The sequence below is a fragment of the Ooceraea biroi genome, chromosome 11 (genome assembly GCF_003672135.1).
Source record: "Ooceraea biroi isolate clonal line C1 chromosome 11, Obir_v5.4, whole genome shotgun sequence".
Lineage (NCBI taxonomy): Eukaryota > Metazoa > Arthropoda > Insecta > Hymenoptera > Formicidae > Ooceraea > Ooceraea biroi.
The window spans coordinates 2,799,399-2,825,941 of NC_039516.1; the positions used below are offsets into that span (position 1 = coordinate 2,799,399).

At 48.8% G+C, this 26,543-nt stretch overlaps 1 protein-coding gene across 1 annotated transcript in view; it reads left to right on the forward strand.

Annotated features, from left to right (window-relative positions):
• Positions 1-26,543, forward strand: part of LOC105288222 (nephrin) — a 309,061-nt gene that overhangs the window by 208,489 nt on the left and 74,029 nt on the right. The window contains exon 3 of the mRNA XM_011354326.3: positions 23,302-23,513. Within this exon, the coding sequence (XP_011352628.1) occupies positions 23,302-23,513 (212 nt within the window). The remainder of the gene's footprint in view (positions 1-23,301; positions 23,514-26,543) is intronic.

A 26,543-nucleotide genomic window follows, 5' to 3' on the forward strand; every position in this document is an offset into this window, starting at 1 on the left:
TGACCGCACGAAAGGACCATTCTGCGGCGCCGATATTATTAGTTTACGAGAACAGTGACTAAACTATAGACGGCCACTAGAATAGAGGAGGACGGCCAGGTCAGGTGCATACGGGGCGTCGCAAGGGGGTAACGAGGGGTTCCGTGGTGGTTACCGTGCACGACTCAGGTACCTAGCACCCCGCTTGTTTATGCCTCATTAGCCGCAGTAGTTACGTCAGTGCCCTTAACTATCCTACGAATTGAACACCCCGTGCTGTGACCCTTTACCAACGCGCAGCCGGCTCGTCCGCCCCGCGATCTATAACGTATCCGGTATGCATAGCCTCTCTCTGTGCCGCAACGACACGACGGTCGTTGAATATTCGGGTCGGCGTGCATAATATTACTGGATCTACGACTAGCATGCAAAAATGTATATTGCATTAACGACGCGCACGACTTCGACCGGAAGAGCGCGCACACCCCTGACATTCGACGCTCTTTATACCCGCGTATGAATAATTATCATGCGAACTTGAATTCTCGAGGTCTCATTGTGAAAATGTTGATGTGTACTCGCACGTGTCGTGTGCATAATGCGTCAATTGTTAAATTTATATTTGCGGGGTTGAAAAAAGAAATTTTGTCTAATTAACTTTTCTTTTTTTAGAGAAAGAACGGTTTCGAAAATTTGCCCCTCAATACGTGACACAACGTGGTGAAACGCTGTTTCAGTACGAATCTCGTAATACAAGGCGCGTGCAGATGATTACCGGGTGCAGCAGCTTTTTCTGCCCGCGCGTTACCGCCAACGCGGAACGCTGGAGTGAACTTTGGCAAAGTTGCGCTTTATGTATAATGAAACTTCGCAGTGCGGTTCACGTCATGAGCCACTCTCCCCCGGACACACGAGCGCGAGACCACCGCGGCGTGTTGCATCGACTTCTACTTCCACGCGAGCGCGGACGTTTCGCAGATTTGCGCAGCCCCCTTTTTTTATTCTAACCGGAGACTCGGTCGGATTAATAATTCCAGGTATGCAACTCTCGAAGTACTATAAAATTCTATCGTGCGCTGAATTTCATTTAGCGGACTCTCATTTCCGCACGGTTTCCAGCGCGAACCGCGCGCCGGCCAGATTGAGCTCATCAAAGAGCGAGGGGTAGTCCGCTTTATCGATTTGTGCCCGCGCTCGCATTGTCGCGCGCGTTTCGTGCGTCGTGTCAGGCGACAGGTTGCAAAATGGAGGAAGCGAGGAAGCTTAAGACCCAAAAGGTGCAAGTATCTTTTCTTCTCTTGCAGAGAGTCCATGTAAAGTATCGCGCCACCCCTTCAAAGGCAATAACTGACGTGGAATTGCATAAATCCGACATATCCCGAGAAAGTATCCGGCACATTTTCGCACAACACCAAATGCGTCCTGTGTGTGTCGCGTACACCATTTCTTTCTCTTTCCCTCGTGTTTTCTCTCTCTTTCTCTCACCCTCTCCCTTCGGCCCTGCTTTTACTTTCCACTTTTGTGCGCCGGTGTACGCGTGCGGAGTTATCTGACGGAGCCGAGGCTTAAAGCTCTCGCCGGCAAAGCCTTCGCGTTTCGTAAAGCAGGCGACGCTTCATACAAGCATTCCCTACTAATGGAGTTTCAGCTCAGCGCTTACTAGACCTCGTCGAAAACTAGGCGCGAATTGTCGCAACGATGAAACGCCGTTCAATTGAAGCGCGACTGATTACATGGCGCGTCGTCCCGTTTGCGCTCGCGCTCGCACTTCCGCTTCCCTTTGTCACCGATAGCGCGTAAAAGTTTAACGCCGTGATCAACGCAGTCGCTCGCAATCAGCGCCTCGGAGCGGAATATTAAATATTTCAATTTGCAACTGGGGTGCACCATCTATATACCCGCTTCCCCTCTTCCGCGTAATCGCATTTAAATCGAGGACAACGCGAACGCGAATATATATATGTACGCGGCGGTCGCCCCGCCGCGGAAGGAATCATTTAAGTTTCATTCTTTACGTGCAAACAATTTCACGGCGCGGGAGCGCCTCGCAGAGAGGCAATTCCTATTTCGCGAAATAGCTCCGCGTCGCAATTGTTTTGCATAAAAGTCACCGAAGACTACAAGTAAACGCTTTTATTTCACGTGCATATGGTCGGCGTTACGCAAAAATATATTACTCCGCCGGGCTCGTAGCTTTGAGAGAATTTTCTTTCGAATGCGCCGGGAATTCCGCGTTATCGAGCTACGTATATGTGCATTGTATGTAATGCAGCTTCGAAAATTTGTTTATTTAACACGTTCTCGCACGCAGTCGTCGTCCGTGTATGCATGCTTCACGTCTATACGAAAAACTTTTCACACGGCGCGCGTATCCGAGTCGTCCGATAAATCGCCGCGTCGCCGTGTGCACAGTACTACTTTGTCATTTCGAATTTGAACAACAAAGTTTCATTCGTGGAAAGCAGTAATAGAAACTTTACGCCGACAGCGGAAGCTTGTACACTGGGAATCCGCAAGTTACCAACATCCGGCGGTACTATCACGAACGTGCGGTGCATTTACGAATATTGGTGGCCAGTAAAAAACACACAGCATTATGTAAACTGTTAATAAATGTGTATAAACAGCATATTATGCAAACTGACAGCTTAGCGCGTGTCCAGCAAAAACTGTGTTAAAGAAAACTTTACGAACGATTTCAGTTAATTAAAACTCTCTCTCTCTCTCTCTCTTTCTCATCTTTGATACGAAATAGGAATTTTTTGCTTTAAGGTCCAAAATATAAGATTCTTTACTTTATAAAACGGAATTATTTTTTTCAGCTATATTTCAGGTGATAATTGTTGCTCGTCCGCTCCGTGTATCTTCCGCGAATGATTCCTCGCGTTGCACTAAATAATGATCGTTGTCGATGTCGCCGAATCGGAAACGTAACGACGTCACGACTCGTCGTACGTTTGCATTCATCAAGCGTGAAAATCAACGGACGAAACACAAATTGCGCAAATTGCGACGCATTAATTTTTGCGCGCTCTCGTTTGCCGCGTTCAGAGTATTTATTGCTGATGAATTCGCGAACGGCGAAATTTCTGGCGGAAAACGAAGAGAAAAAGAGGGAGAGAGAGGCAGAGTAAGAAGGCGAGAAATGACGGCTGGCGGCTTTGCGTTTTAGCAAAGAAAAATAATGTGACTCCGCGCGCGACGTCCGGCGGAAATGGAGGTGCAGACAGGAAGAGCCAACCGGCGGGTAGGTAGGTAGATGGGTACCGCGGATATTTTGTAATTAAACAGGATAGAGTCCGCGAACCCCGTTGATTCATCGTTTCGTATTATGACCGAAACGTTTCGCAATTAAATGCCAGTTGCACTGTCGCAGCGAAATGTCGGAGAAACGGAAAAAATGGAAAAAAAAGTAGCTTATTGCGACCTCCTATGAGGCATAGTTTTACGTAAAATCGTGATTATGCCGGCTAATGATTTACAGTGATTACAGCAATCGTTCAAGAAGCGCGTTTAATAGAGAATTCAATCGTTCCGGATAGTCGGACTCGATTTATTTAAAACAGTCGCTAGACGTCAAAGCGCGATAAATGTAGAATATTTGTGTTCACGCGAACAAGGAGCAATCTCGCGGGCAGCGGCAAACAGATGTGACCTGGAAATCTGTATGTGAATGTTTAAAAAGGATGATTATATCGCGTGCGCGCGTGTACGGTGTCCACGCCGTGGTAAGTATAACACACGAGTACGCAATCAAGTTGCTTCTACGGTAATGAGGTAGAACATGCAACGCCGGGGCGAGCACGAAGTAAAAAGAGAAGCGCACGAGAGAAAAGACGAGGAAGCGCCCGGTAAGATAGTGAAAACTAGGTTGAAAAAATATCAGAACGGAGGAAGGGGTGGTATCGCCAGCATACGTATGATAACCAACGGTAGCACGATAAGTAGAAGGGAGAAGGCGTGCAAGAGCGAGGTGAAAATAAAATCCACCGTGGTGCTAAAAGGGAAAAGAGATGGAGCAAAGGGAATATACGGCGAAGCGTAAGGGAAAAAAAGACGAAGCGGAAAACGGAAGATTAGCGACGGAAGGGCAGTAAAAGCGCGAGGGAATAAAGCATCGCGAGAACTCGCGCATTGCCACTTTCTTAGGAAGTCCTCGTTTTTCCTTCCTCTGCATGTAGCCGTGCCACACGCCAAGGGACTAAGACGGAGCAAAAGAGCGGTGGGAAGGAGGGAGCAGAAGGGGAAAGAAGGGAAAACAATGGTCGCGGGAATATACAGCGAGAAGCGAATTAGACGGCTATTAGTAAGGCGCTCGAGGTAACGCCGTAAAACACCGTGGCGTGGAAAGAATTCGGAATTATAGCCGCGGGTTTATCGCGCAACTTCGGGGAACCTTCGTCCCTTTCTTGTAACAATATAAGCAGCGATTCTCCGGCGCGGCGTCACGGCGCAGTAACGGGGAAGCCGGGGAGGTGTTTCGCGCTCGAGTGTTTCTTTCCGCGTTTCCGCCGGACATATTTACCGGCACAATAAACGTAATCGATGCACACTGATTTAATGGCCGCTCCTCGTCCGCTCGCTTGCACCCCCTTTTATCGCAAGCCCAGAGGCCCGGGCTGCGACCGCGCTTCCTCCCATCCCGCGTTATTCACGGCTTGCTAATCCTTTCCTTCGGACGCATTTAATTGGACGGCTGGCTGGCTGGCTGTTACGGAACACGATGCTGCAACGATGCTGCTGCGCGCCTCTGCACAGAATCCACCTCGTAAATAAAAGAGACGTATCCTACCCCGATCCGGCGATTCGTTATCCTCCGGTGATGAGTTACTTGTTAGGGAAGCAAAAGAAGGAAACCAACCGCGATGTGAATTTTTTCTCCTACGTGTGTGATGTATACGCGCTTGTAGGGGGTTCACTGACTCCTTTGTAGCCAAGTAATTTATTTCTAAAACAGCTCATTAGCTAATATCCGCTCCTCTCCGGCTTTGAATATTCCACGTGACGTTAATTGGATAGCTGGACTACCTGTGCTTTTTTTGACTGCAAAGTCAGTTTGGATACTCAATCTGTCGTTGAGGCGAGAGATGTCTCGTTCGGAAGTTGTTCAGCACGAAGAAATTGCGTGCGAGGGCGGTATACAAGGCGGCAGAGGGATGATTACCTTTTCCTGAGATAATAAATAAGTTAGCAAATAAGCGAATTCGGCGCATCACACTTCGTCTCTCTCTCACTTTGATGGAAATGAAGCATCGCGCAGTAATGAGTTTCCAAGAGATTCCCATAGCCGGCGCGATATTGCTTACAAATATTAACACGGCGAAAAGTTTTCTAATCAATCAATTTCTCGCCTCGATGCCGCATCTGCCGATATCAACCTAAGCGCGAAGTTTCCCAAATGAGATTGACATCCCTGCAAACCGCCCCCGCAAACGAAACTCACGCGACGGTACTATCACGATTCGGTTCGCATTCCGACTACATGGACATGCTCATCGAAATCCACGAATGCTCGTCGAAATTCACAGCCGGCAATTTCAAAGAGAATCGACGCTGCAACCGTGCTACGGATGAGCGTCACGTAAACTGTCAATCGCGTCTCGCTGAAAATAATTATAATACATCGTTCTGAGAAAAATGTTTCCTGCATAATCTTATACGAGAAAGGGGGCTTCCATCCCTTCTCGCTTTGGCCACACATCTACCGTTAGGTCGTAGATTGGACCTAGATCCGTAGAAACTGGCTGGATTTTGCGGGACGTAAATGCCCGTAAATTCTCAACTTTACTCCCTCTTTAAGGTCTTAATCCGCTTACGTCACCAACAGACTTTACGCATCACGCAGAATTAACCCACATACGTCGCTCCAGCCAAGTGTCTTGCTTAAGTGCATTCATTTTCTTATCCCATCGAGCAATAATTCCCCTACGGATTTGCTTCCGAGGGGGTAGTAGTTTTAAGCGTGGCACTAATCCGCAAAGTACTTATCCGCGAAGTAATCTTATACTTATCAATTTATAGCCTCTTAAGAAGCGTCAGATCATTTCAGAGGAGTCTTTAAAAATAAGTATGTTAGAGATTAATAAAATTATTAATTCTTCTTTCCACACATCTTTGCACACTTCGTTTCCAAAACTGATACGCGCAAGTCACGCGAAATCTTTTCACGAATTACGAAAGGAGGACAGCAAGAGTATCTTGATGGAGTCAAGATGACTCCATCGCGGGCATTCTGATGTTAAGAGACCATACTGTTACGCGGTAATGTCGCGCACTTTGACCTGCACAAGCGACTCGGTCGTTACTTCCCAGCTGGGAAAACGTCGGTTCGGAACAATAGGTGCACGAGCTCTCGTGGCGCAGCTCTTGACAACATCGCGTGTCGACGCCGAATCGGTTGAGCATGTGACGGTGAACCTCGAGAAAAGAATTTACCACTTCCTCGCGAACTGCGAATAGTAATAAGGACCCCGCCGACTCCGACGCCGACGCCGTCGTCGTCGTTACGTGCTGCTCTTCGCGCACGACGCTTCGATGGATTTTTCCAGCAGCCGATTGTCGATGCGTCGGCAGAAAGATTTTCACGTCTCGTCATGTCATCGACGCCAGAAGTACGGATATTTATTCAGCGGGATTTTTATCCGACCGAAAATGATTGCGCGCCTCAAAGTAGTCTCGAAATCGCAGATGCGATTTACGCAGCATCCACGAGACGAGTTTTTCAGACACAAAAGGGCTGAGGAGGGCGAGAGTTTGTGTTCCGGAGGGAAATTTGGAGCACCTATCGCGATTGATAGAAACGAGGTGTCTATCTCGTAATTTTCTCGCAGGAATTTTCCTCCCGCCTCGTGCAACCCCCTCAAAGGAGATCCACCTTGCTGTAAAACAAACGTCTTGTATTCTGGCTGACTGTGACGTATGCAGGCTCACGTTGATATATTATCCGCTAACCCGATGTAACCGCCGCATATCTGGGATTATAGCGGGATATCCCAGCGTTTCTCGGGCGAAAAACTGATCAGCCCGGATGCACTCTGTGTCGTACTACGGAGTAATCCAGCTTACAGACGGCGTGGGCAACGTTTGCCGCGGCAATTTCGCAAATGCGCGCTCGCGTAGCCTCGCTCTGCAACTCGGAGGAAATAGAGAAAACCTCGACGGGTTTGCGGAGAACGAGAGAGGTCAGGGATGTGGGAGGGTGTGGGATAAACGCAGCGCGGGGTTTAGTAACGGGTGAAGAGCGCGCAACGGTCCGACCGGCGCACTCACGGAAAGGTCAAATCCGCGCGTCGGGGGTTACCGCGTCTCCGGGAAATGAAGCGTCAGCTCCGCTCCTTATCTCCGCGTTAAGGAGACTACATAATCTGTCGTGTATCCGCCCGCGGAAAATCTCGTCATTCAGACTTAATCCCGACGGGCAAATATTCCGCTTAATTTCTCTCGCGCCTCCTGCTAGTGCGGGGAGTAGCACGAAAGGGGTACACATCACCCCGGATTCCTTTTTCATCCTCGTCAACTCGACTCGACGGCACACCACCGATCTCTCGCACACGAGGGGCGCATTAAATATTTATCCGCGTCGCACGATCGTGTGGCGCGCATTTATCTTGAGGGGGTGGAGACGGAGTGCAGCGACGGAAGCGGGTAGCCGACTCGCGCGATTTCCCAAGGAGAAAAACGCGCTCGAAGCCGCTGCGCGTGGGATCTTTCCGCAGGAGGTGGATAAGGGCTGGGTTGCCCGGTCCGGGGAACGAAGCACCTCTTCGTCCCCGAGGAGCACCGCGCGCGAAAACGGTCGCGTCAGCTCCGAGGATTCGTTGGCTTTACGAGGAGACCGTGGCCCGCGAGCATGTTTGCTCGTCGAAATCCGGCAGGACGCCGGTTTACGGGTGACGTAAACGGGGACCCTGGCAGCGCAAGCCGGTCGTCCCGGCGCGCCACGCTGCTGGTGGTTTATGGCCTGGTTATTCGGTTGACGCCATCCTCGCCACTTTGCAGGATTCGCGCGAAACGGAGAGCCCCGCACAGTGAGGTGACGCATAATAAGGTTTCTCCCCCCGTTCTCGCTACCCTTTTCCTTCATCCCCCTTTGCCACCGAGAGGTCGGGGAACCTAGGGTTGCGACCTCATCTTGCGCCGCTCTCACGAGGACGAGATGATCTCTCGGCGATGAACGGCAGTGCTCTTATGTCACATTGATTTCTTCGGGTACAGCTGTCGCTCTTGTCGCGCTCGCGGTAAAATTTCTCCCTTGTGGAATATAACGTTATCAAAGGGCTAGCCTTAGGCGATACGTTTCTAAATGTTTTAGGGTGAAAAAGCACTTGACTTATACGGACACACGTACATCTCCTTGGAGAATGAGAGTGACTCCTATCTGTTATCGCCTATTCACGCATCTTGTTCTTGGATTTGTCACGAGTACAGGATGCCTGAGAGAGGATGTACAATAATAAAATCTTCCGCGAGTCACAGTCGTTCACAAAATCGATTTTCTCTAACATGAATAACAAAAATGTATTCATTTTATACCTCACTTTCATAATTAGATAGTTTATATTCACGTTTCAATTGAAACGGGAAAATATATTCAGAATATGTAGCGAAATGGAGTATATTTGCGAAGGGATACGCTTTATTTTAATTATCATGTTAAAAACGGAACAGAATTAAATAATAAAAAAGTCTTACATTTTGTAATCGCACGCATATGCAAGTTTTCAACAAAAACGCGCGGCGGGAAAGTGATTAATAACAATTTAATCCACTTTACATCATGGCTGTTATATCCGTCGACCGTGACGCGATATTGAATCAACGCGGTACCGATATGCGAAACTATATTTCAATTTCCTCTGCAGAGCGGGGATTACGCGAGCTTGCGAGCCATTATAAATATGAGTTATAAATATGAGAATCTCAGGAATCTCGTCAAAGCGCTCCGCAACGCGCCGAGCCGGGCGGAAAATGCATCACGATGGAAATTACACGCGGGAACAATTGGCAACGCGCGCGCACGAGAAATCAATCTCAATCTTTTCGCGGAGCCGCATAATCCCTTAGCTGCCCCGTGAGGAAACGACATTCGACGCTGCGGAAAAATATCATTCTCCATCTAGCTAAACACACTCAATTTATAACTCGGCAAACAGGAACAAGCGTCCGTGAAACGAGTACGCTGAAACATGGCAGCAAATACTGGAGGCTGCTTGAAACTTTGGGAACTTTCCTCCTTTGCTTCCTTAACGTGGGATTCTACTTCGCATCTCTGTCGAGTATCTTTGTTCTCGCGAGCAAAGCTGGAATACCGAGAACGCGGCATCGCTCTCGAGATCGCAGGAATTGTTCGAGGGAGCTCTACGGGTTTGAACTTCGCGACGCGATTAAAGATCAGGATAGCAGCGTGTTATGTCGATGCGATGGTATTTTATTTTCCAGCCGCGTTGCATTACATCTCGATTTAGTGAGGTTTGTCCTTATTTGCTTCATTTCGTCCTGGTTTTTCAAAAATTATCTCGTCGACCGACAAAAATTGAATAACATCGGTTAGATGTACGAACGTTGCTCTTCACAAATTCCGTTAAAGTCGGAAGGATGCAAAATAACGGAAATATGGAAACGGAATAATAGAAAATAATGTGTACATTGCTGGTGGACTGAAATTTCCGCAAACGTAATTTTCGATCAGGACTTGATGCTGTTACCTAGAATTCGGTGCTTTGAAGCGACGGCCACGGCAGAAGTTCAACTTTGGCGCAATCCGAAGCACAATTCCGCGCTTCTTGACGCATCAAAACAGAAACTGCGGCCATCCCTTGCTGCAACGTTTTGGAAGCATCTAGCAACTTCCAACCGCCGCCCTGCACATGCAGCTCGCTTAAAGGACCGAACAATTCCATACTATCTCTCGCAGTCGACATCCGAGTTCCAAGTCAGTCGCAGACCCGGTGAGATAAGCAAAATCTACGAAACTATGTAACGCGGCAATAAGGGCTTGCGGTACTTAGCTACACGCGATAAAGAAGTCGACTCCATGATTAATGGACATCGGATTAAAGCGCTGAAATCTTTGCCTTGACGAAGTTGCGCATATATTATAACAGGGAATTAATGAACAATTCCATCTTTAAGAAAACGTACCAAAGTATCTTGTAATTAACGATGATATCGATGATTTATTAAATGTGTGTGCGCGACTTGTACATAATAGTTTCCTTAATGCGTGATGCCACACAGTGTTGCTCGCAGCAATCTCATTATAACAGTAAACTGTCTTAGTTGGTGATTCCTTTGAGAGATGTTAGCTCCTATTAAGCTCGCACCGGTCGCACCTTAACGAGGCGAGGACTCGGAGAAGAAGAACGTTCAGAGAGAAAGAGAACGGTAAAAAAAGCGGGCAGAAAAAATGACAAAGAAAGGAAATTTGGCTGCTTAATCAATGCTTAATATCAGCGGTGCTTTAACGAGTCTTAAATTAATAAAAAAAATGGATGTAGAAGACATCAGAGAGGAGATTACTAAATTTTCCTTGCAACAGAGAACATCGTAAAACGAGCCGTGTAATCTGCTTGTTTTGAAAGTACCTTGTTTGTTCTTTAACGTACAACACATTATCTCGCTCTCAGAGCTTTGTCTTTTACGATCTCTCAGAGTTAACAAAATGTTTAAATTAACATTAAATGTCTAGAAAGGTTTTGGGTTTTGCGAAATTTTTATCAACGATGCAGATCGAGCGCAAGCTTTTTTTCCATGGAAAAATTCTGATGTGTTACACGATTGGAAGAAGCCATAGTTCGTGTTCATAGAATTGTGGTCGACACGCTCGCCGAGCTATTGTCCCACTCTAGTTACGCGCGGATACGACATCTCACTCCGGACAAAACCTCGAAACCCTCGAATCTTTATCAACTGACTGATCGACCTGACCTGATTGCAACACCATCTTCGTCGTACGTGACGTCACCCGAACGTATTCCCAGTAGTCGCGTTCGTTCGCGAAAATCGACCATCGTCAAAATCAACTAACCGTTTCTTCAATTTTGGAAACGAGGTTTCATGCGTTACGTGGTGGTGGTGGTGCAACTTTCGGGCAGGAATCTGTCATGGGACCTTCCGCTAGAAGTGACCTGCGGTTGAGACGAAATCGAATCTACGAACGATCGCGCAGAGCTCCGTTTTATCGCGAGAGAGATTCTTGCGTCAAAGTCTCCGCCGTGATTGTTTTATGTTCACTTTGGTGTTAGCGATTTATGTGATAGGATTTCATTATCTTTTTTTTAAATCCGCGTTACTTTCCTAGATAGCTTTCTGTGGCGCAAATTCAAAGTGCACTTCGTTCATTTTTATCTTAAAATATTGATTGATTGTGGATTAACAAGAATATATTGGTTGTGAATTAACAAGAAAATATTGATTGTGGATTAACAAGATCATACTTTCGTTCATTCAATCAATATTTTTGTTACAATCTATCGAGAGAGTCGTGAATTTTCGTCGAGCGGTTTCTCAAAAAGTCATCGACGTCCCTCGCGCAAAGTCCCTTCGCTAACATTTGTTTTAGGGTCGAGCCGAGAAGGCGGGCCTAACGATAAAATAAAATTTAGTCCCGTCCGCCGCGGTCAGTTATATTTTACGAGCCGATCATTCGGCGAATCTTGCTGCCTTCCCGTGAAACATGAACGAGGTGTCCGACCTCGAGCAGGACGACTACGTGCGGACGTGCCTCGCCGTAATTCAAGTGGATAAGAGGCAAGGTGGTCCCAGTGCGACCCCGGACTCCAAAGTCCACAAGGGCTCGGGTACACAGAGGATGCGAATGAGAAAGCCGTGTAAAAAGGATCCAGGGGATTAAGATGACAGCAGCCGCGATGGGGGAATGGCCGGCCACGAACGTGATTCGTGCCCGAGCCCATAACGCGAGTATATTTCTTGCGAGGATCATGAGCTACTTAACCCCGTCCGGATCGATTCCACTTTCTTGGGACAAACTGTACACTGAACGTAACGTCTTCCGTGCGAAGGCCGGCCGTTGAGAAACGAAACTTCACCCGAAACGCGATCTTCTCGAGAGAGATCTAAAAAGTCAATTTACTTTTCCCGTTTGAGTAAGCGTATAAGGGTGCCGCGCGTTTGCATTTTGCGCGAGACAATATCCGCAGCGCTTGGCGCGAACCTCACTATTTCGCGATCTTATTATTACAGATTGATTATCCGTCTCGAAAAGCACCATTCAGTCCGCCGCTTGGGGTGATAAATGGCGAGTGACAAGCGTTATTACTAATTGCAAGTACCGACGTTATTAGGTTCGCGCAAGCGATAAACGCTTCGTCAAAACGTATGCTGATACCCTGATCGCGACGAGAGTCTCGAAATCGGCCTCAATGAGCGCTAGTCGATAAGCCGGCTCACTCGCTCGCTCGACCAACATGCGAGACCGACCAGAAGTGGAGAGGTAGGACGAGAGAAAATGGAGAGAAAGCGAGGGTGGAATAGCTGCCGGCAATTATAACGTTGTACAGGGCCGAGCAGTAAATAATGGGTTCTGGGCTTGTCCGGTATTCAGCCAGAGCGTCAATCACCCTCAATCAGTTAGCGGGCCAGCTACGACCTAAATCAGAGGGTGCGAGAGGGAAGGCCGAGCGAGAACGCGGACGAGAGATCGAGATAGAAAGGATAACATAGGGGAGAGAAGGATAACTGGCGGGCCCGAAATCGCAGCCGGTGAGTGTCAGTTGATAGAGTAGGTATGACAAAGATGGAACGGGTCAACGTAGGGAGAAATATGGCTGAGGAGCAAGAGATGAGGGATATTGGTTGCGCGATCCGACCAGGCTTACGTACAGCACGTCCGTAATTGGTGATTTAATCGGCCAGGTGGGATGATCCCTGCGCGCAAAAATAAACCCGTAAGATTAGTAGTCCTCCCGCGGAACGATTCCCCATTCTCCGTACGTCGCACGCTTCCCCGTTGAAATTTCTGGAAAAATCGTCGATTGCGACTTGAGCGAGGGTGCATTGAGAGAACGCATCGGAGAGCGGTCCAGCTTCGCATCGTTCGCCGCCATCTCATTGGTGAACATCGGCGTATTGTAGGGCGCGCGATAAGATCACCCCGTCCCCCCCCCCCCTCCGGTGATCGAGGACGTCGAGATTGGACTTTCGCTCGCGCTGCACTCGAGCACGAGTTATCATTGGAATCGCCGGTAACGTATCGAATCATATTGAACCGTCCGCCCCGGCCAACTGGTCCGCACAATTGGTCCGCGAGCGGATTGGTTTATCATCTCGTCGACAATCGGGGAGGGAAAGTTGGAACGTCAATCGGCAAAGTGCAAGCATAGGCACCGCGATACAGTAGTTGTTATCGGTCGCGCAGACTCGATTTCAGGACGGGCGGCGTGGCGACGAGGGGGCGAGACGGGGAACACATCGATGTATATTGGGCAGAACTGTCTTTCGGAATTGACAGCGGTGAAATTCGCTTCCAAAACGGCGTGTTTCCGCCGTCGAAAATCAACTACGGTACGCGCGATTCGGCGAAATTAATTCGTCGTCCGCTATGCGATGCGTGCAACGGGGAGGGGCTGAGCGAGGGGTTGCACTGCGCCAATTTGGCTAATAGCGTGAAACGAATGTTTGCCGATTGTGATCTTTTCATTGCCGCTGATAATCGCGCGCGGCGTTCGTTGCTGTATCGTGCTGAAACATTTCATGGATGGGGCTTCTCGTGCTCACCTGCAATTCGCGGAGACCGTCGAACGTTCCTGGCATTCGACGTAAGATGAATTCTCTCCGCCTCATGGACCACTCGTCCACCTCGCTAGAATCCACTTTTCTCTACGAAGATGCAGTTTCTTTGTTCTCTCGCGAGGGCGGTCCGGATAATTAGAGTCCGAATCGACGAGTCCAGGCGCCAACGAACATCCGATTCCTTTCAAGCATTATCGATTTCCGTTACTGTTCTCCGGCGTTCCGCTTGTTTTGTTTCTATCGCGCGACCGGATCAAATAATCTTTTCCACTTCTATTTCTCTTTCATGTCCCTGCGCCCTGCGTTTCCTTTCTATACAAGAACGCGCCATGTGGCGCGGGTACCATTTTTGCATTTGCATGCAAATAAAGACGCAATGTGCGCGAATGCGGATTCCGTTTGGCTGCGCCACGTTCTAAGGAAAGCAAAGCCGAGCGCCTTTGTTATCATGTGCGAGATTCTTTTAATCACGATTTTTATCAAAGGGACATTTCCCATTTCGTAACACGATGCACCTGCTCCTGTGATCCGACGAGTCTCTTTCTCGCACGGTTTTCTCGCTTTATCGATCCGGAAAAAGCGAGTACACGCGTTCACCACGCGCAAAAGAAGTACCTGACCATTTCCATAAATTTTCCTTCAAGATTTACGCGCGACTAAAAATGTCGCGCACGTAGCTTTCACGTGGCGAAGCTGCGAGAGCGAGAGGAGAGTCGAGCTACTCCTTCGGCATAAACGCTCGCGTTTGCACTCGGTAATTCTATAAATCACCTTTGCTATAATAGGATGAAACTCAATGAACGCTGATAGGACGTAATTGTGTTTCGCCCCTCATCGAGGAAGCGCATACACGGGACAGGTATATCCCTGTTATCGCAGCTTAGACGACGTTCCAGTTGCGCCGCCGTTGGACAGCGTTGGTTACGTACACGTACTTCCATTTAGAGAGGAAACACGCGCGCAGTTTTGTCACGTTATCGTTCCTCGAGCAACCCCTTCGACATTCACCGGGCCGGACGTGGCCGCACGCGTATGCGAATGAAATACCCGCGCGGTAAAGCCGCCGCGTACGTTTCCTGTCGTGTTCGCGCGCTGTCATCGCTCTCGTGCGGACTTCGTTCCATTTTCCTTTTTCTCCACCCCCCAGCCCCTATTCTCTTCTCCCTCTTTCCGCTCCGCTCCGTCGCGGGCGATAATTCACGCTCGCAATCATTACAGGCAACGTCCAAACCCGGCCACACGATGTTATTACTGCCCATTATCATTATCATTATTATTGTTATAATTACACATATAATTAATCATCAATTTGAAATAACGAGAACCATGGCACGGCGGGCATTACGGTGTTACAATGGCTGTCGTGTCACCGTAACGTCGCGTTTTTGTGACGTGCATGTAATTACGCTTTCATCCGCGCTTTAGCGAACGTGGAGGAGAGGGCTGATGGGATGGAGAGAGAGAGAGAAAGAGAGAGAGAGAGAGAAGGGGCAAATTTAATCCACCGGTATTCATAGTGAGCGTGCGGGAGCTTCGGTGCGAAGAAATGACGCAGGAGCGAAATTCGAGCGCGCGACCGTAGTAACGCAAGTCGGATTGGAGAAACGCGATTTAAGCGAATTGGTCCGCGCCACCCCTTCCCATCCCCGCATCGCAAATGGATCTTGATATACTAACGGGTCTTTCCGTTACGTTCCCTACTTAGTAAGTAATTTCGGCCGTTTAGACCTCCACGACTGGCTTTGAAAGGGTGTCGTTCGAATGAGACTGGAGGTGGCAAAGGGAGAGAAAGAGAGAGGCGAGAGGGAGAGAGAAAGAGAGAGGCGAGAGGGAGAGATTGGAGGTGTTTTACGAAACGTACGATTTACCGTACGTTCGTCAGTTAACGTTGATCAAAGGTCAAATCGTTGCAGTCGAGGTATTTCATGGAGGTAATCGCAATATCCGTCGCGAACTTGAACTCGTTAGCGACGTTCAATTACCGCACGTAGCGATATAGAGTAGGCGAGGTGTACTTAGCTAAAACGCGATAAAGTACGCGAGAAGAGAATTAAGTTTTTTTCCCCCCTCTCCCGTTCGGAGGACCAGAGAAGAAAAGAGGATGTTCAACGTATTCCGTGAGAAATTACGAAAAATAATCTCCAAAAATTATCATGAGAATGGGCCCGCAGTTGCGCACGGAGGTCCGGCCGGAGCAACAATGCCGTCTGGTGCCATCTGCATAACAATGTTTAGCCGTGAAAACAAAGCACCGTGACGTGCCAGGAAACACCGTTAAAAAAGTGATGTATTAGCCCGGCCATGGTTTTCGACGAGGTCGTCGAATTTAAACGCGAAGCCGCTGTTAATTGTTCGGGCCCCCTAACAAAAGTCTGTCCTTTGTCGATCTTTCAATAAAATCTCGAGAATTTTTGGGGTAACACGGAGCAGTAAATATCGCTATTGTCTAGCCCTCGAACATCATTAAAATTAACGAAATTAATAATTAACGGCATTGACGGATATTAATATAATTATAATATCAAGCTGATTCAACCGCAAACTTGAATCCCTAATTTAAAATCCTGTGACTTCAAATTCAACGTCATTGAAATCGTAGAAGGCTGGAGTCAATCAAGCTGCATCAGATTCACCTCGCAGAGGTCTGCTTTTACCTCACCAGGCTCGATAATTTTGGCTGAAAACTAGAAGGTCGAAAAAGCAGCCAGACGCCAACGCCGAAGGGGTGTGAGCATGAGTTCTAGTGGCCGCGCGAGAGCGCGTGATGCACTCGCGTGGCGTGCTCACGAGTAGTAACCCTAAATATTAACACGGGACTTATGCGGGCGAATTGCCGCCGCATTACCATCGCCACTGTGCTAGGCTATTACCGTGGAAATATTGAATTTCGCTATCGACCCGGAATTATCAGGCCGACCTCGCTACTAAGGACAAGCATTACCGGACCATAAAGTTCCGGGAACTCTTCAAAGGTTCGACCGGCTGGCCGAGGGATGAAGAAGGATGGGGTTGGCGCACGATGGCGGTTTCGAGCGGGATGAAAAGCGGTCAAGACACGAGCTTAAAGCCCGCCCGCGAGCGTGCATTACGCGCGCGGCTGCGAGTCAAAAGAATTTAGAACTCAATGCGACACAGGCACGAAACGAGCGCGCGCGCAATTTCACGTTGGCGTTTCTCGATTATTTCATCGTTGCTTCTCCTCCTCGGGTCTCTCGGCGGGTAAAGTCTCACCGATTAGAGTGGTCACGCGAGTGCGAATCGCGCGGGAGTGCTGTCACGTTTTCGTAATATCACCGCGGCGAGACAAATCGTGTACTCGATACTCGGGCTTAATTTTGCACTCGCGTGCAGAGGAAATCGGTACAAAAGTGTGTCCTTTGTGCGGCGTCGTCTGCAGGCATGTAATATGAGAAACAATCTCCAGGCGAAATTTTCCCGCGGGATAATCGCGCGCTCTTATCGATGCGCGGCGCGTCAAAGGAAAGTGCGCAGCGATCGCATATTTCTCGAGTATCGTCAGCCACCCCAACTTCGTCTCTTCTTTGATTCGTCGGCAAGCAGGGGTGGGCAAGCGGGCGAGAGAGGGTGGCGGCAGGCTCGAAACTGAGTTTATGAGCTCTCCCGCGCCCGGATACGCTCCGAAGATAGGACGATTTTTCACTTACGGCGCGAGCTGACGACGTGGAAACGTGATACACCGACGATACCGGGTTCAATTTTGCGCTCCGACGACCCCTTTAAGATAATCCGGCAACTAATTGTAAATTGAATCCCGTGCGTCGCAATACATACGTTCCATCGCGTGCGCGAGTAACGCGTTATCATCGTCATAAACCGCGTGGAACAACTCGCGCATCGCCCATCGGAACAAGCAACGCTGGCAAATCCCGTCGCGCGAGTATTTATGGCGAAAGCCTCATGATTTCATCACACGGTAATCGCGCCGGAAAACACGATGGCGAAACGAGGTGCGCGGCACCGCGCGCCCGTAATATTGTTCCTATCATTCAAATTCATCGAAACGGTTACAGTCGTTAACCCTTCGCAAACGCCGTCAGCGAAAAATAAATCCCGCGACAAATTGTCGCGACATCGCTCGCACATCGCTCTGCCGCCGTCGAATGCGGTCATCACGCAGACATTTCCAGATTGATTGGCTACTAATTCGAATTTTCTTCGCTTGTCGGTCCGATATCCACATTCGAGCATTTTAATCTGTAATTCGCGTAACGCCGGCGAGCCGCGCGCGACAGCAAGCGCGATCGTTTTATGAGAACACGCGCTACATTAACGTTTTATTTCCATTAATGATTTACGCGCGCGCGCGAGGGGTGGGAAACCCCGCCGATTCAGAGAGGGCGAAGGAGCGAGGGAGGAAAATGTAAAACAGTGATACAGGTCGGCGTGTACCGGCGATCGGCCGGCAGTAGTACGTCACGATAGCGTCAGCCGCAGCTACGCGCCGCTAACCCGATATGTCTAACTGCGTGTCGTTATTTCTGCTAAAATCCGACGAGCGAGCGAGGCGAACGCTGGTCCCAAGTACGTACGTAGGTACGTGTGTCCGTACGAAGCGGAAATGGTCGGCGAAACCGAGGGAGACTCAGGACGAGGGACATTGTCGACGACAGCCGCAGAAGCGAAAACGCAAATAGGAATCGTCGGGGCGCGTGAGTTAGCGCGCACAAATGTTTCCCCTCGTCACCCTCGGCCGCAGACCAGCGCGCTTTATGCCTCTTGATGAACACTGGTTACGCTTTGGGTACATTGTCGGAAAATGTCTCATTCACGTGCCCCGAATCACGTTTCGAACGAATTTTAAATTTCACCGTGCAGATCGGCCGCCCTTCCGACACTTTTCCGGCCTCGATCGAGGTTCTGTCGTTTTGTGCAATCTTCTGTATACCTTTATTTCCGCAAGATTGATAGAAAAGACTTCGAGAAATACAAGATAATTTTTTATTGATGCATTCGAACTCGAGGGAGAGTTGATTCTTTTTCTGTTTGGCGTCAATGCGATTTCCGGTGTTTCCCGTCGCCGTCGTCATCGTCCGCCGATCGCGCGCGTGTTGGCGCGAACCACGCTCGGGGCGGCAGAAATCGATTATGGCGGTCGACTGTTATCCCAATGGAACAAATTCAAATTTCACGAACTTCCATTCACACACCGTTGTCCGTTACGCCGCGTGGCACAGCCAACGCGGCGCGGAATGATTGCATTACCGATATCATCGGGCCCGCGATGGACGTGTCCCTTTCAATTACGCGCGCGATATCTATTTGTCACTTTATACCCGCGCGCAAATTATTTTGCGATAACAAAACCGACATGTAACGCTTAACGCTCGGCAATCTCGGCGCAGTGCGGGACACCGCGCGATGCGGGATACAATTACGAGTGAATTTATCCCGCCGCGCGGTAAAACGGCGAGCAGAGCATTCCCGCGCGTATCTGCACGCGTGTTCCACGGGTCGGCCGAGCGACACGCGGAATCGCCAAAGTGGCATATTTTTCGCGGTTTCGTTTTGCGGTCGGAGAATGTAATAGAGAGGGACGGCAGCCCGGGGCAATAGCGGTGGATGGCAGTATGTACATTTATTCGGCCGTTATTTACCCTTTGCACGGTGGGATCGTGCGTCACTTTTACGACGAGAGTTTGAGACGGGAGGTCAGAACGTGCGAGGGACGTGCCTCATGGATATCGCACCCTCGAGCAAAGTGTCGATCGCGAGAATGGAAGAAAATGATTTTTTCGCGCCACTTGCTGAGAAGAACGAAGAAGAGAGACGAAAAGCCGCTCGGTCAGAGAGATGATCATCGCGTATGCATCACTGCAGTTTAATGCGGAGCAGCGTGAACGATCGTGGCGAAGGTGAAGCGCTCGATGTCACGTTCGATAAATTTCGGAGAGACCTGATTTATGAAAACAGCGCGATATATATGCAGAGGTGCCAGTACGGATACGTAAAAACACCGTTCATGAATATCATGGCTGCTTGTCCCGCGCGAAACTGCAAATCACTGCGTTAACGTAACAGCCTCATTGACTTGATTAGAACGGGAGTGTAAAAAGTGCCACGGGAATTTCGAGCGATCGTGATACCAGCCGAAAACGCGCTTTTTCACGGGGAAACAAGGGACCGCGACAAATTAACATGGAACTCGCGGGAATTACGGAAGAAAAAAGAATTTTATTGCACGCGCGCCGCGCAAACCGGGTGCCATACGTTTAGCCTCCTCGCTGTTTACCCTTGCCTCACGGGGGGTGCGTGTTATTTTTCGCTATAAAAGACCGCAGACTCGCGATGCCACGAGAAGAGGAAGGCAGCGAAGGGCAAAGGGAGCCTGGGTACGTGGACTCACACAGGCTGGGAAGCGTGGAAGTAAAAGTGGAGCGAAATATTAAAAAGCACTCAGCCGCTCTCGAAATTCATGTAATCTAGAAGACTGCAAAGGGGTCTCCGGCGACTTTATCCCCCGCGCCGTGAGTAAACAACGGACGGCGACGAGAATTATTACCTCCGTGCTCGCGGTGGACGGGCGGCGGGGTGGCGCGAGGCAGAGTCCGGGTTAAAGACACGTCACGAAATTAATGCGCCAATAAATATTTAGAAACGTATAATTTTCTTGTACCCGATGCAAAGTAGCTGCTGCGGGCGTACATTTATTCCGTTGCTATTTACCCTTTGCCCGCCGAACATTTATCATTTTTACGAGGAGCACGGGGCGGTCGAATCGTTAGCCAGGGAGGACGAGGTGCGCGACGGGGAAGGGAGGAAAGGTCGTGCACGAGAGCGTAGCGGAATATTGGAAATGAATTTAACTGTACCCTGAAATTATTCAACCTAAATACGAAACGAACCCTGATTCCAGTTGTACATGTCCGCGAAAAGACACATCCCTTAAACGTGGACGTTTCCTCCTTGCCTTTCTCTCGATCAATATCGATAATCGTGAGTAGAATCCATCAACGACTAGAAATAGTAACATTTCGCCCGCGAGCTCTCGACAGTCTACACACTGGCACACTTGTCGCGTATTTGCTTATTTTATCACCCTCTAAAACAGCGGTTCTGAATTATTTTGACTGGTGTTCCCTGAAGTTTCGAAACGCTGCTTCTTTCTTTATTTTCATCTTTTTATTTTATCAATAAACATCGACACGACATACATGCGCCAGCGAAATTTGTCCGTGGCTGTTCCTTAAAAAATTCAGCACGACAGTACTGAAGAGACGTTCACTCGACAGGTTCCAGTGGACCGTTGGCTTAAAAAATATGTATCATTCCCGGGAAGATAATCGAGGCGGAAACATACCGTCGATCCATCGAAGGAACGGTTGGCGTGATGAAGCGGGAGCGAATAATAGCGCGAATAGGGTGCGATAGATCAGAGGAAGAGGTGGTGAACGAGGCGGCAGAGTCGAGCGAAATATTGGAAAGCTACGCTTGCCGCGCGCGGCAAGATAAAACGTTTCATAAAACAGACATCGATTCCGTACTCGGCACCCGGTTGACGTTGAGTCGAGAGTCTGGCTCGAGTGCTCCTCGAGAACGCCTGCGAAGGATAAGGGAACGGTTCCGCCGGCGAATAAAGGAACGGAGAGGGATACGCATTTCCTTATTGCACCAGGACGCGGCTGTATCGAGCCGCCCTTCGTCTCCGTCGCTTTGTTCCCGCTCGCATCCGCTTGCATTCACGTTATCGCGTAGTCCCCACGAAATCCGGAGTGGAAGAGAAATGAGGACCCTTATGCCACCACAAAACAGATAAGCCTTCGCGAACTCGAGACGCGGAAAAGCGCGGCTCGATCTTTCCTCGGCTCAGATATGATAGGACGTGCGATTCCGTCTACTTCCGGGATTCCAGGATCGTGCAAATGATCCCGCATCGTGGATATCTGACGACGTGATATCGTCGTATTTTTTGTGCCTTTGTATTATATCGCACTATATTAAATTAAATCGAGTTTTTTCTTGACCTCGCGTAAATTCTTTTATTAAATAATCACACGTTACGGATTTCATCGATGACGAGTATCGTACCCTCGAGCAAACCCAGATTAATAATGGAGGAAAGTTTCCTTGCGCGTTGATCGCGATCCTCGTATCGCCACTTCGGTTAATAAAATAGGTATTATAATTCCGCAGCGGAGCGGAAGCTTTTGACATTACATTTACGTCAAACGAGATCCGATATTACGCCGCGGGGAAATTTTACGTTCCCATTAATATATAGTTACTATATTATGCGTGCACATAATTGCAGTTAATGTCAAACGGGAATTGCTGAACGTGCGCTCATAAAATCACATTTCAGAATTATCGTGGAAACACCAAGCGAGCAAAAATCAACTGCGAATATTTCTCTCTATCTTCTCATTTCTGTCTCGTTTCGCAGCGCTTTCTTTGATTCCCATTATTTCGTGAATTTATTTCGTGCCAATCGCCGTTACGATCGCATATAGCTTCACAAACGTTCTCATTTCTCTATCGGTATTTCTCTAATTTCAAGAAGTTCTAATACGTTGACACATACACACACGTATACATGCACATATCTGTTGGGACTTAATTCAGTCGCACAGAGTGTATCGACAATTCCTCACTTTCGCAAAATACGCGGATGTTTTACGCGAGCGTTAAACTGTAATATAACGTAAATACCGTAGAATACCGGTGAGCGCGGTGATTATATTTTCCAATTATCTATTATAATCAGCCGACACGGGTCCGCCGCTCGATGCGCAGCGATCGAAAATCTTTCTTCTTGCAGCTAGGCTAGTTATCTACGAAGCGATATCGATGAAACGGAAATGAACGGTGTCCGTTCAAAATATCGGATAACACGGCTGAGATTTAATTGCGTTATCGCCGGCTACCTGCACCGCGCGCTCTACACTATACGTGCGCACGATAATTATTCCATCGATTTGAAATAATTATATCGGGCTCGTAAGCGGGTAATACTCGATACTACCACGGTTCGCTGCGGTGGTCAATGAATCGCAATGTACATTTTTTTCAACGCCACTTCCAACCCTTCCGGCGCGATTCTATTGTCCGCGCCGCTCGGCGATACCTGCGCGTGAGGCTCGAATTTCATCGGCCGGAAATTGCGATCGTTTGCTCTGTATGTAGGTACATATCGGAATACCGCACCGATCGTGCTATGAATACTCGAAATTCTGGGCAATTGTCTTACAACGGACGGAAGAAAAAGAAAGGGAAGATGCTCAGTGGCGCTGTATCGAACTTTAGAAACAGGAACAGCGTGCAGCTTACAAGTTGCGATTAATCAGGTCATTAACATCTTACATAGAAGATGTATTCAGGAATACATATTAAATAGAAGATTTTGTTATTCATATGAATAAATGAAGCGCTTACATAATATATACTGTACATTGTTAAATAGAATATCTTTAATGATTCAATAAGAGGGATCGTAATTTCCACATGTGCGTTATTACATATTCATTAAGATTAGCTATAAATATTTAAGAGTTTAGAAATGACTCGTTGAAAATTTCATTTGATCAATTGTTAAATTTGGCGAATTTCCCGTTGCAGGATCGACGCGCGAGAGAAACCGGTGACGAATGCGCAGCACTCGTCGGACTCTGGCGTTTTCGGACCACGTGCTTTTTTCCGGACGGCCTTCCCGAGCCCGGCGGTTCTGGTGATCGACGACATAAAACGGCACGACGCGGCGACGTACAGATGTCGAGTGGATTTCCGGAAGGGTCAGACGCGCAGCTTCCGCTACAATTTGACCGTGATCGGTGAGTATCCGGCTGGAAAATTTGAGTTACCACCGACACTCTTGATTCCTTGCTGCGCGCCTGCGGCTATCTATATAGCTTCCTTTTTTGCAATAACAATAATTTATTCATCTATTAAAAGCATTCGTCGTTCTCGTAAACGTTCGAGCGAGACAAATAAATAAAAATAATAAATAAAAATAAAAAAGAAATGAATGAAGTTTAAAACGGGAATATCGCGAACTAATTTAACCGCGGTTTTAAAGGGGAGCCTTGGGGCGCTCGCGCGTTATCCTCTCGCGAGCGGAAAAGTGAAAATCGGTAGAGGAAGAAAGGGAGAAAGAAAGACGGAAAGGAGAGAATAATGGTCTCGTTCGGAAAATCGATCAAGCTCGGCACGCACGGCGCGCTGCCATGAAGAAAACGGTTCGATCTGATCGAACACACAACACGGACGGCACTGAAGGGCGGTTATTTCGCGAGGGCATGCTCTCGATCGATCTCTCCCGCTCAGTTCCGAACTTGCGGAACGGAAACCGCGTCACCGTCCCGCACCTACCACCCATCCTACCAACCATACCTACATACTCGAACGTACCCCCGTTCACCAGCTCGATCGTTTTGCCGCGACGTACTACCTCTCGCCAGACCCGGACGAAAAGTGCAACCCCGGGCACGAGGCAGGAAGGGGGTGCGGGTCTGATCAAACAAATGCCGTGGCTGTTGAAAAATGCATGAACCGAACGCGTCGTCACCTCCGTCGAACCCGTCGTACGCCCGCGTGCACGCCGACAGCTTTACGCCACGTGGTCACACCGAGATCCGGCATTTCCCAATCTCGATTTTTTGAGCACTCAAGTGTCTTGGGCTCTCTCAGCTAGTCGGACTACAGTTCGCGAATTCGTATCGCCACCGAATCGCGTCGAATCCGGGCTCTCGTGCAATACGATTCTCGCATCCTGCGATAGTGACCATCGCTATGGGGGGCAAATCGCCAAGCTTCAACCTTCAAGCTCGGAGAGCATCGCGAGAAATCCTGCAGCTATCGTTAGATACGACAACCGAAGATATTCCATCGCGACTTAGAGTAATACTCGGGGGTGAAGCGTGTCCTGCACTCTTCTTCCGCCGGATGCGCTGCTTGAATGCAATGCGGCGCGCGCGCACACGAGTCGATCATAAAGTCCACGTCGTGCGAAGGTGTAACTTTCATGGAAGCCCCTTTAAAGCAGTCGGAATAACGGAGTGCGCTCGGATCCCAGGATATTCCGTATAGCTCGCGGCGGGAATATAACCCAGAAAATCCTGCTCCCGATTCTTCGATACGGGAATCCATCTTTGGCGCCGATCCCGTGCCTCTCTTCGCCGTGCACCCCCCCCCCATCCATCCATCGGAGGTTAAAGAGCGGTACAGTGAAAGGGAGAGAAAACGAGCGCGAGAGAGACGCCGGAAGGGGATCAGAGTGAAACAGAGAGAGAAACGGAGATTGGGAACGACAGGGAAAGGGATAAGGGCTGGCGAGAAGATAAGCGTCGCAGTGCAGATTCCGGGAAGATCCTGACGACCAGCATGGAATTCCTCCGGCTGATCCCTCAGGCGATTTAACCCTTTCCGGGTGATAGCCGGGTGCACATAGTGTTTCTGAAACGCTCGACCGGAACCTGTTCAGCGTCGAATATCCATATAAGACCAGCAAATGCAGGATATCCCGGAAAACACGAATGGCACTCTTTATTTACAGGTTTCTCGAATTTGAGCTCCATTTCCTCAGCGAAAATATTTAAGAGGGTTATTTTTGCTCTCGATTCAGTAAGGCTGCGGTTTTTAATATATAATTACAATTCACGTTAAAATTCCATTGATACCACAAAAGCGGCATTACGTAAATTAAGGAGCGTCTGTAAAACGATAAGTAATTCTCTGTGCGCTTGATACGCACGGTGCATCGACGACAAGACGCTTCTCCAACTGCGCCCGCAGACGCGGCTGCAAGCTTTAATTAAGCTGCGGCAATATTTTTCATCGGAAGCGAAATCGATCGGCGGGAGCGCCGCCGAGCCGAACGAGAGCAGCAATCCATTTTCTGCCTCCTTGGGTCTCGCTTTTGCCGACACTCGCTCGTCTCTTGCCGCACGTACCCTCAAAATGTTCCCCTGGAATCTGCCTCGCAAGGGCCCTAGCGTGCGGGACGTCCAATTCAAACGTACTCGCGGTATTCCAAAAAGTAACGAACGAAATTGGCCCCCGCGGGTGCGGTATCAAACCTCACAGAGGACAAGGTATTTTCATCAGAGAAGATTGGTTCCCGAGAGTTCCTAGATTGCATCTCTCTCGCTCTCGCTCCCTCTCTCCATCTCCGTCCGACTTTTCCGCGGTAACCGGCAACGTCCTACCTATCTGCGCCAGCGACGCAATGTCCAAGCGCGTCTCTCCCGCTTTACCTCTTTCCCTCGCTCGCATATTGCGTCACTGAGATGCTGGGAAAAGTACGTATCTAAACCCTTCGACGTTTAACTTCGCATGAATGCGGCCAACCGTTGAGCGAATCTCCACGCATGTCGTTCACCTTTCGTTATTTTCCGCAAGTCGTGTTCCCATCCACCCATCCGCTTTTCTGAACCACACGAGTTGCGGAAATTCATACTGAAATTCATGCTTGCCGTTACGGTTTCGGGCCGCTTTCACGGAAACGCGCTCCCGAAATTCGACAGACATATCATTTACACGGCTGTTCGTACAGCAAGCGTGCGTTCGACATCATTTTATGGTGTATTACGAAACGTTGCAAAAAGAGCAACGGTTTCCGCTTCTACCAAGCCGTAATAATTTACGTCGTATCCGATTTAAGGATGAAATAGCCGCATTTTGGAATTGCGAGAAACTCTGCAAATAAATGCAACACCCGTTTTTTCTATCAACCAGAATTCAATAAAAAAATTACCTATGTTTAAAAACCAAAGTCTAATTAAGCCATCAGTCCCATCGATTTAGGGATAACTGGACGATTGCCACGCGGCTTATCGTTACATAAAGAACGCAGGCGATTACAT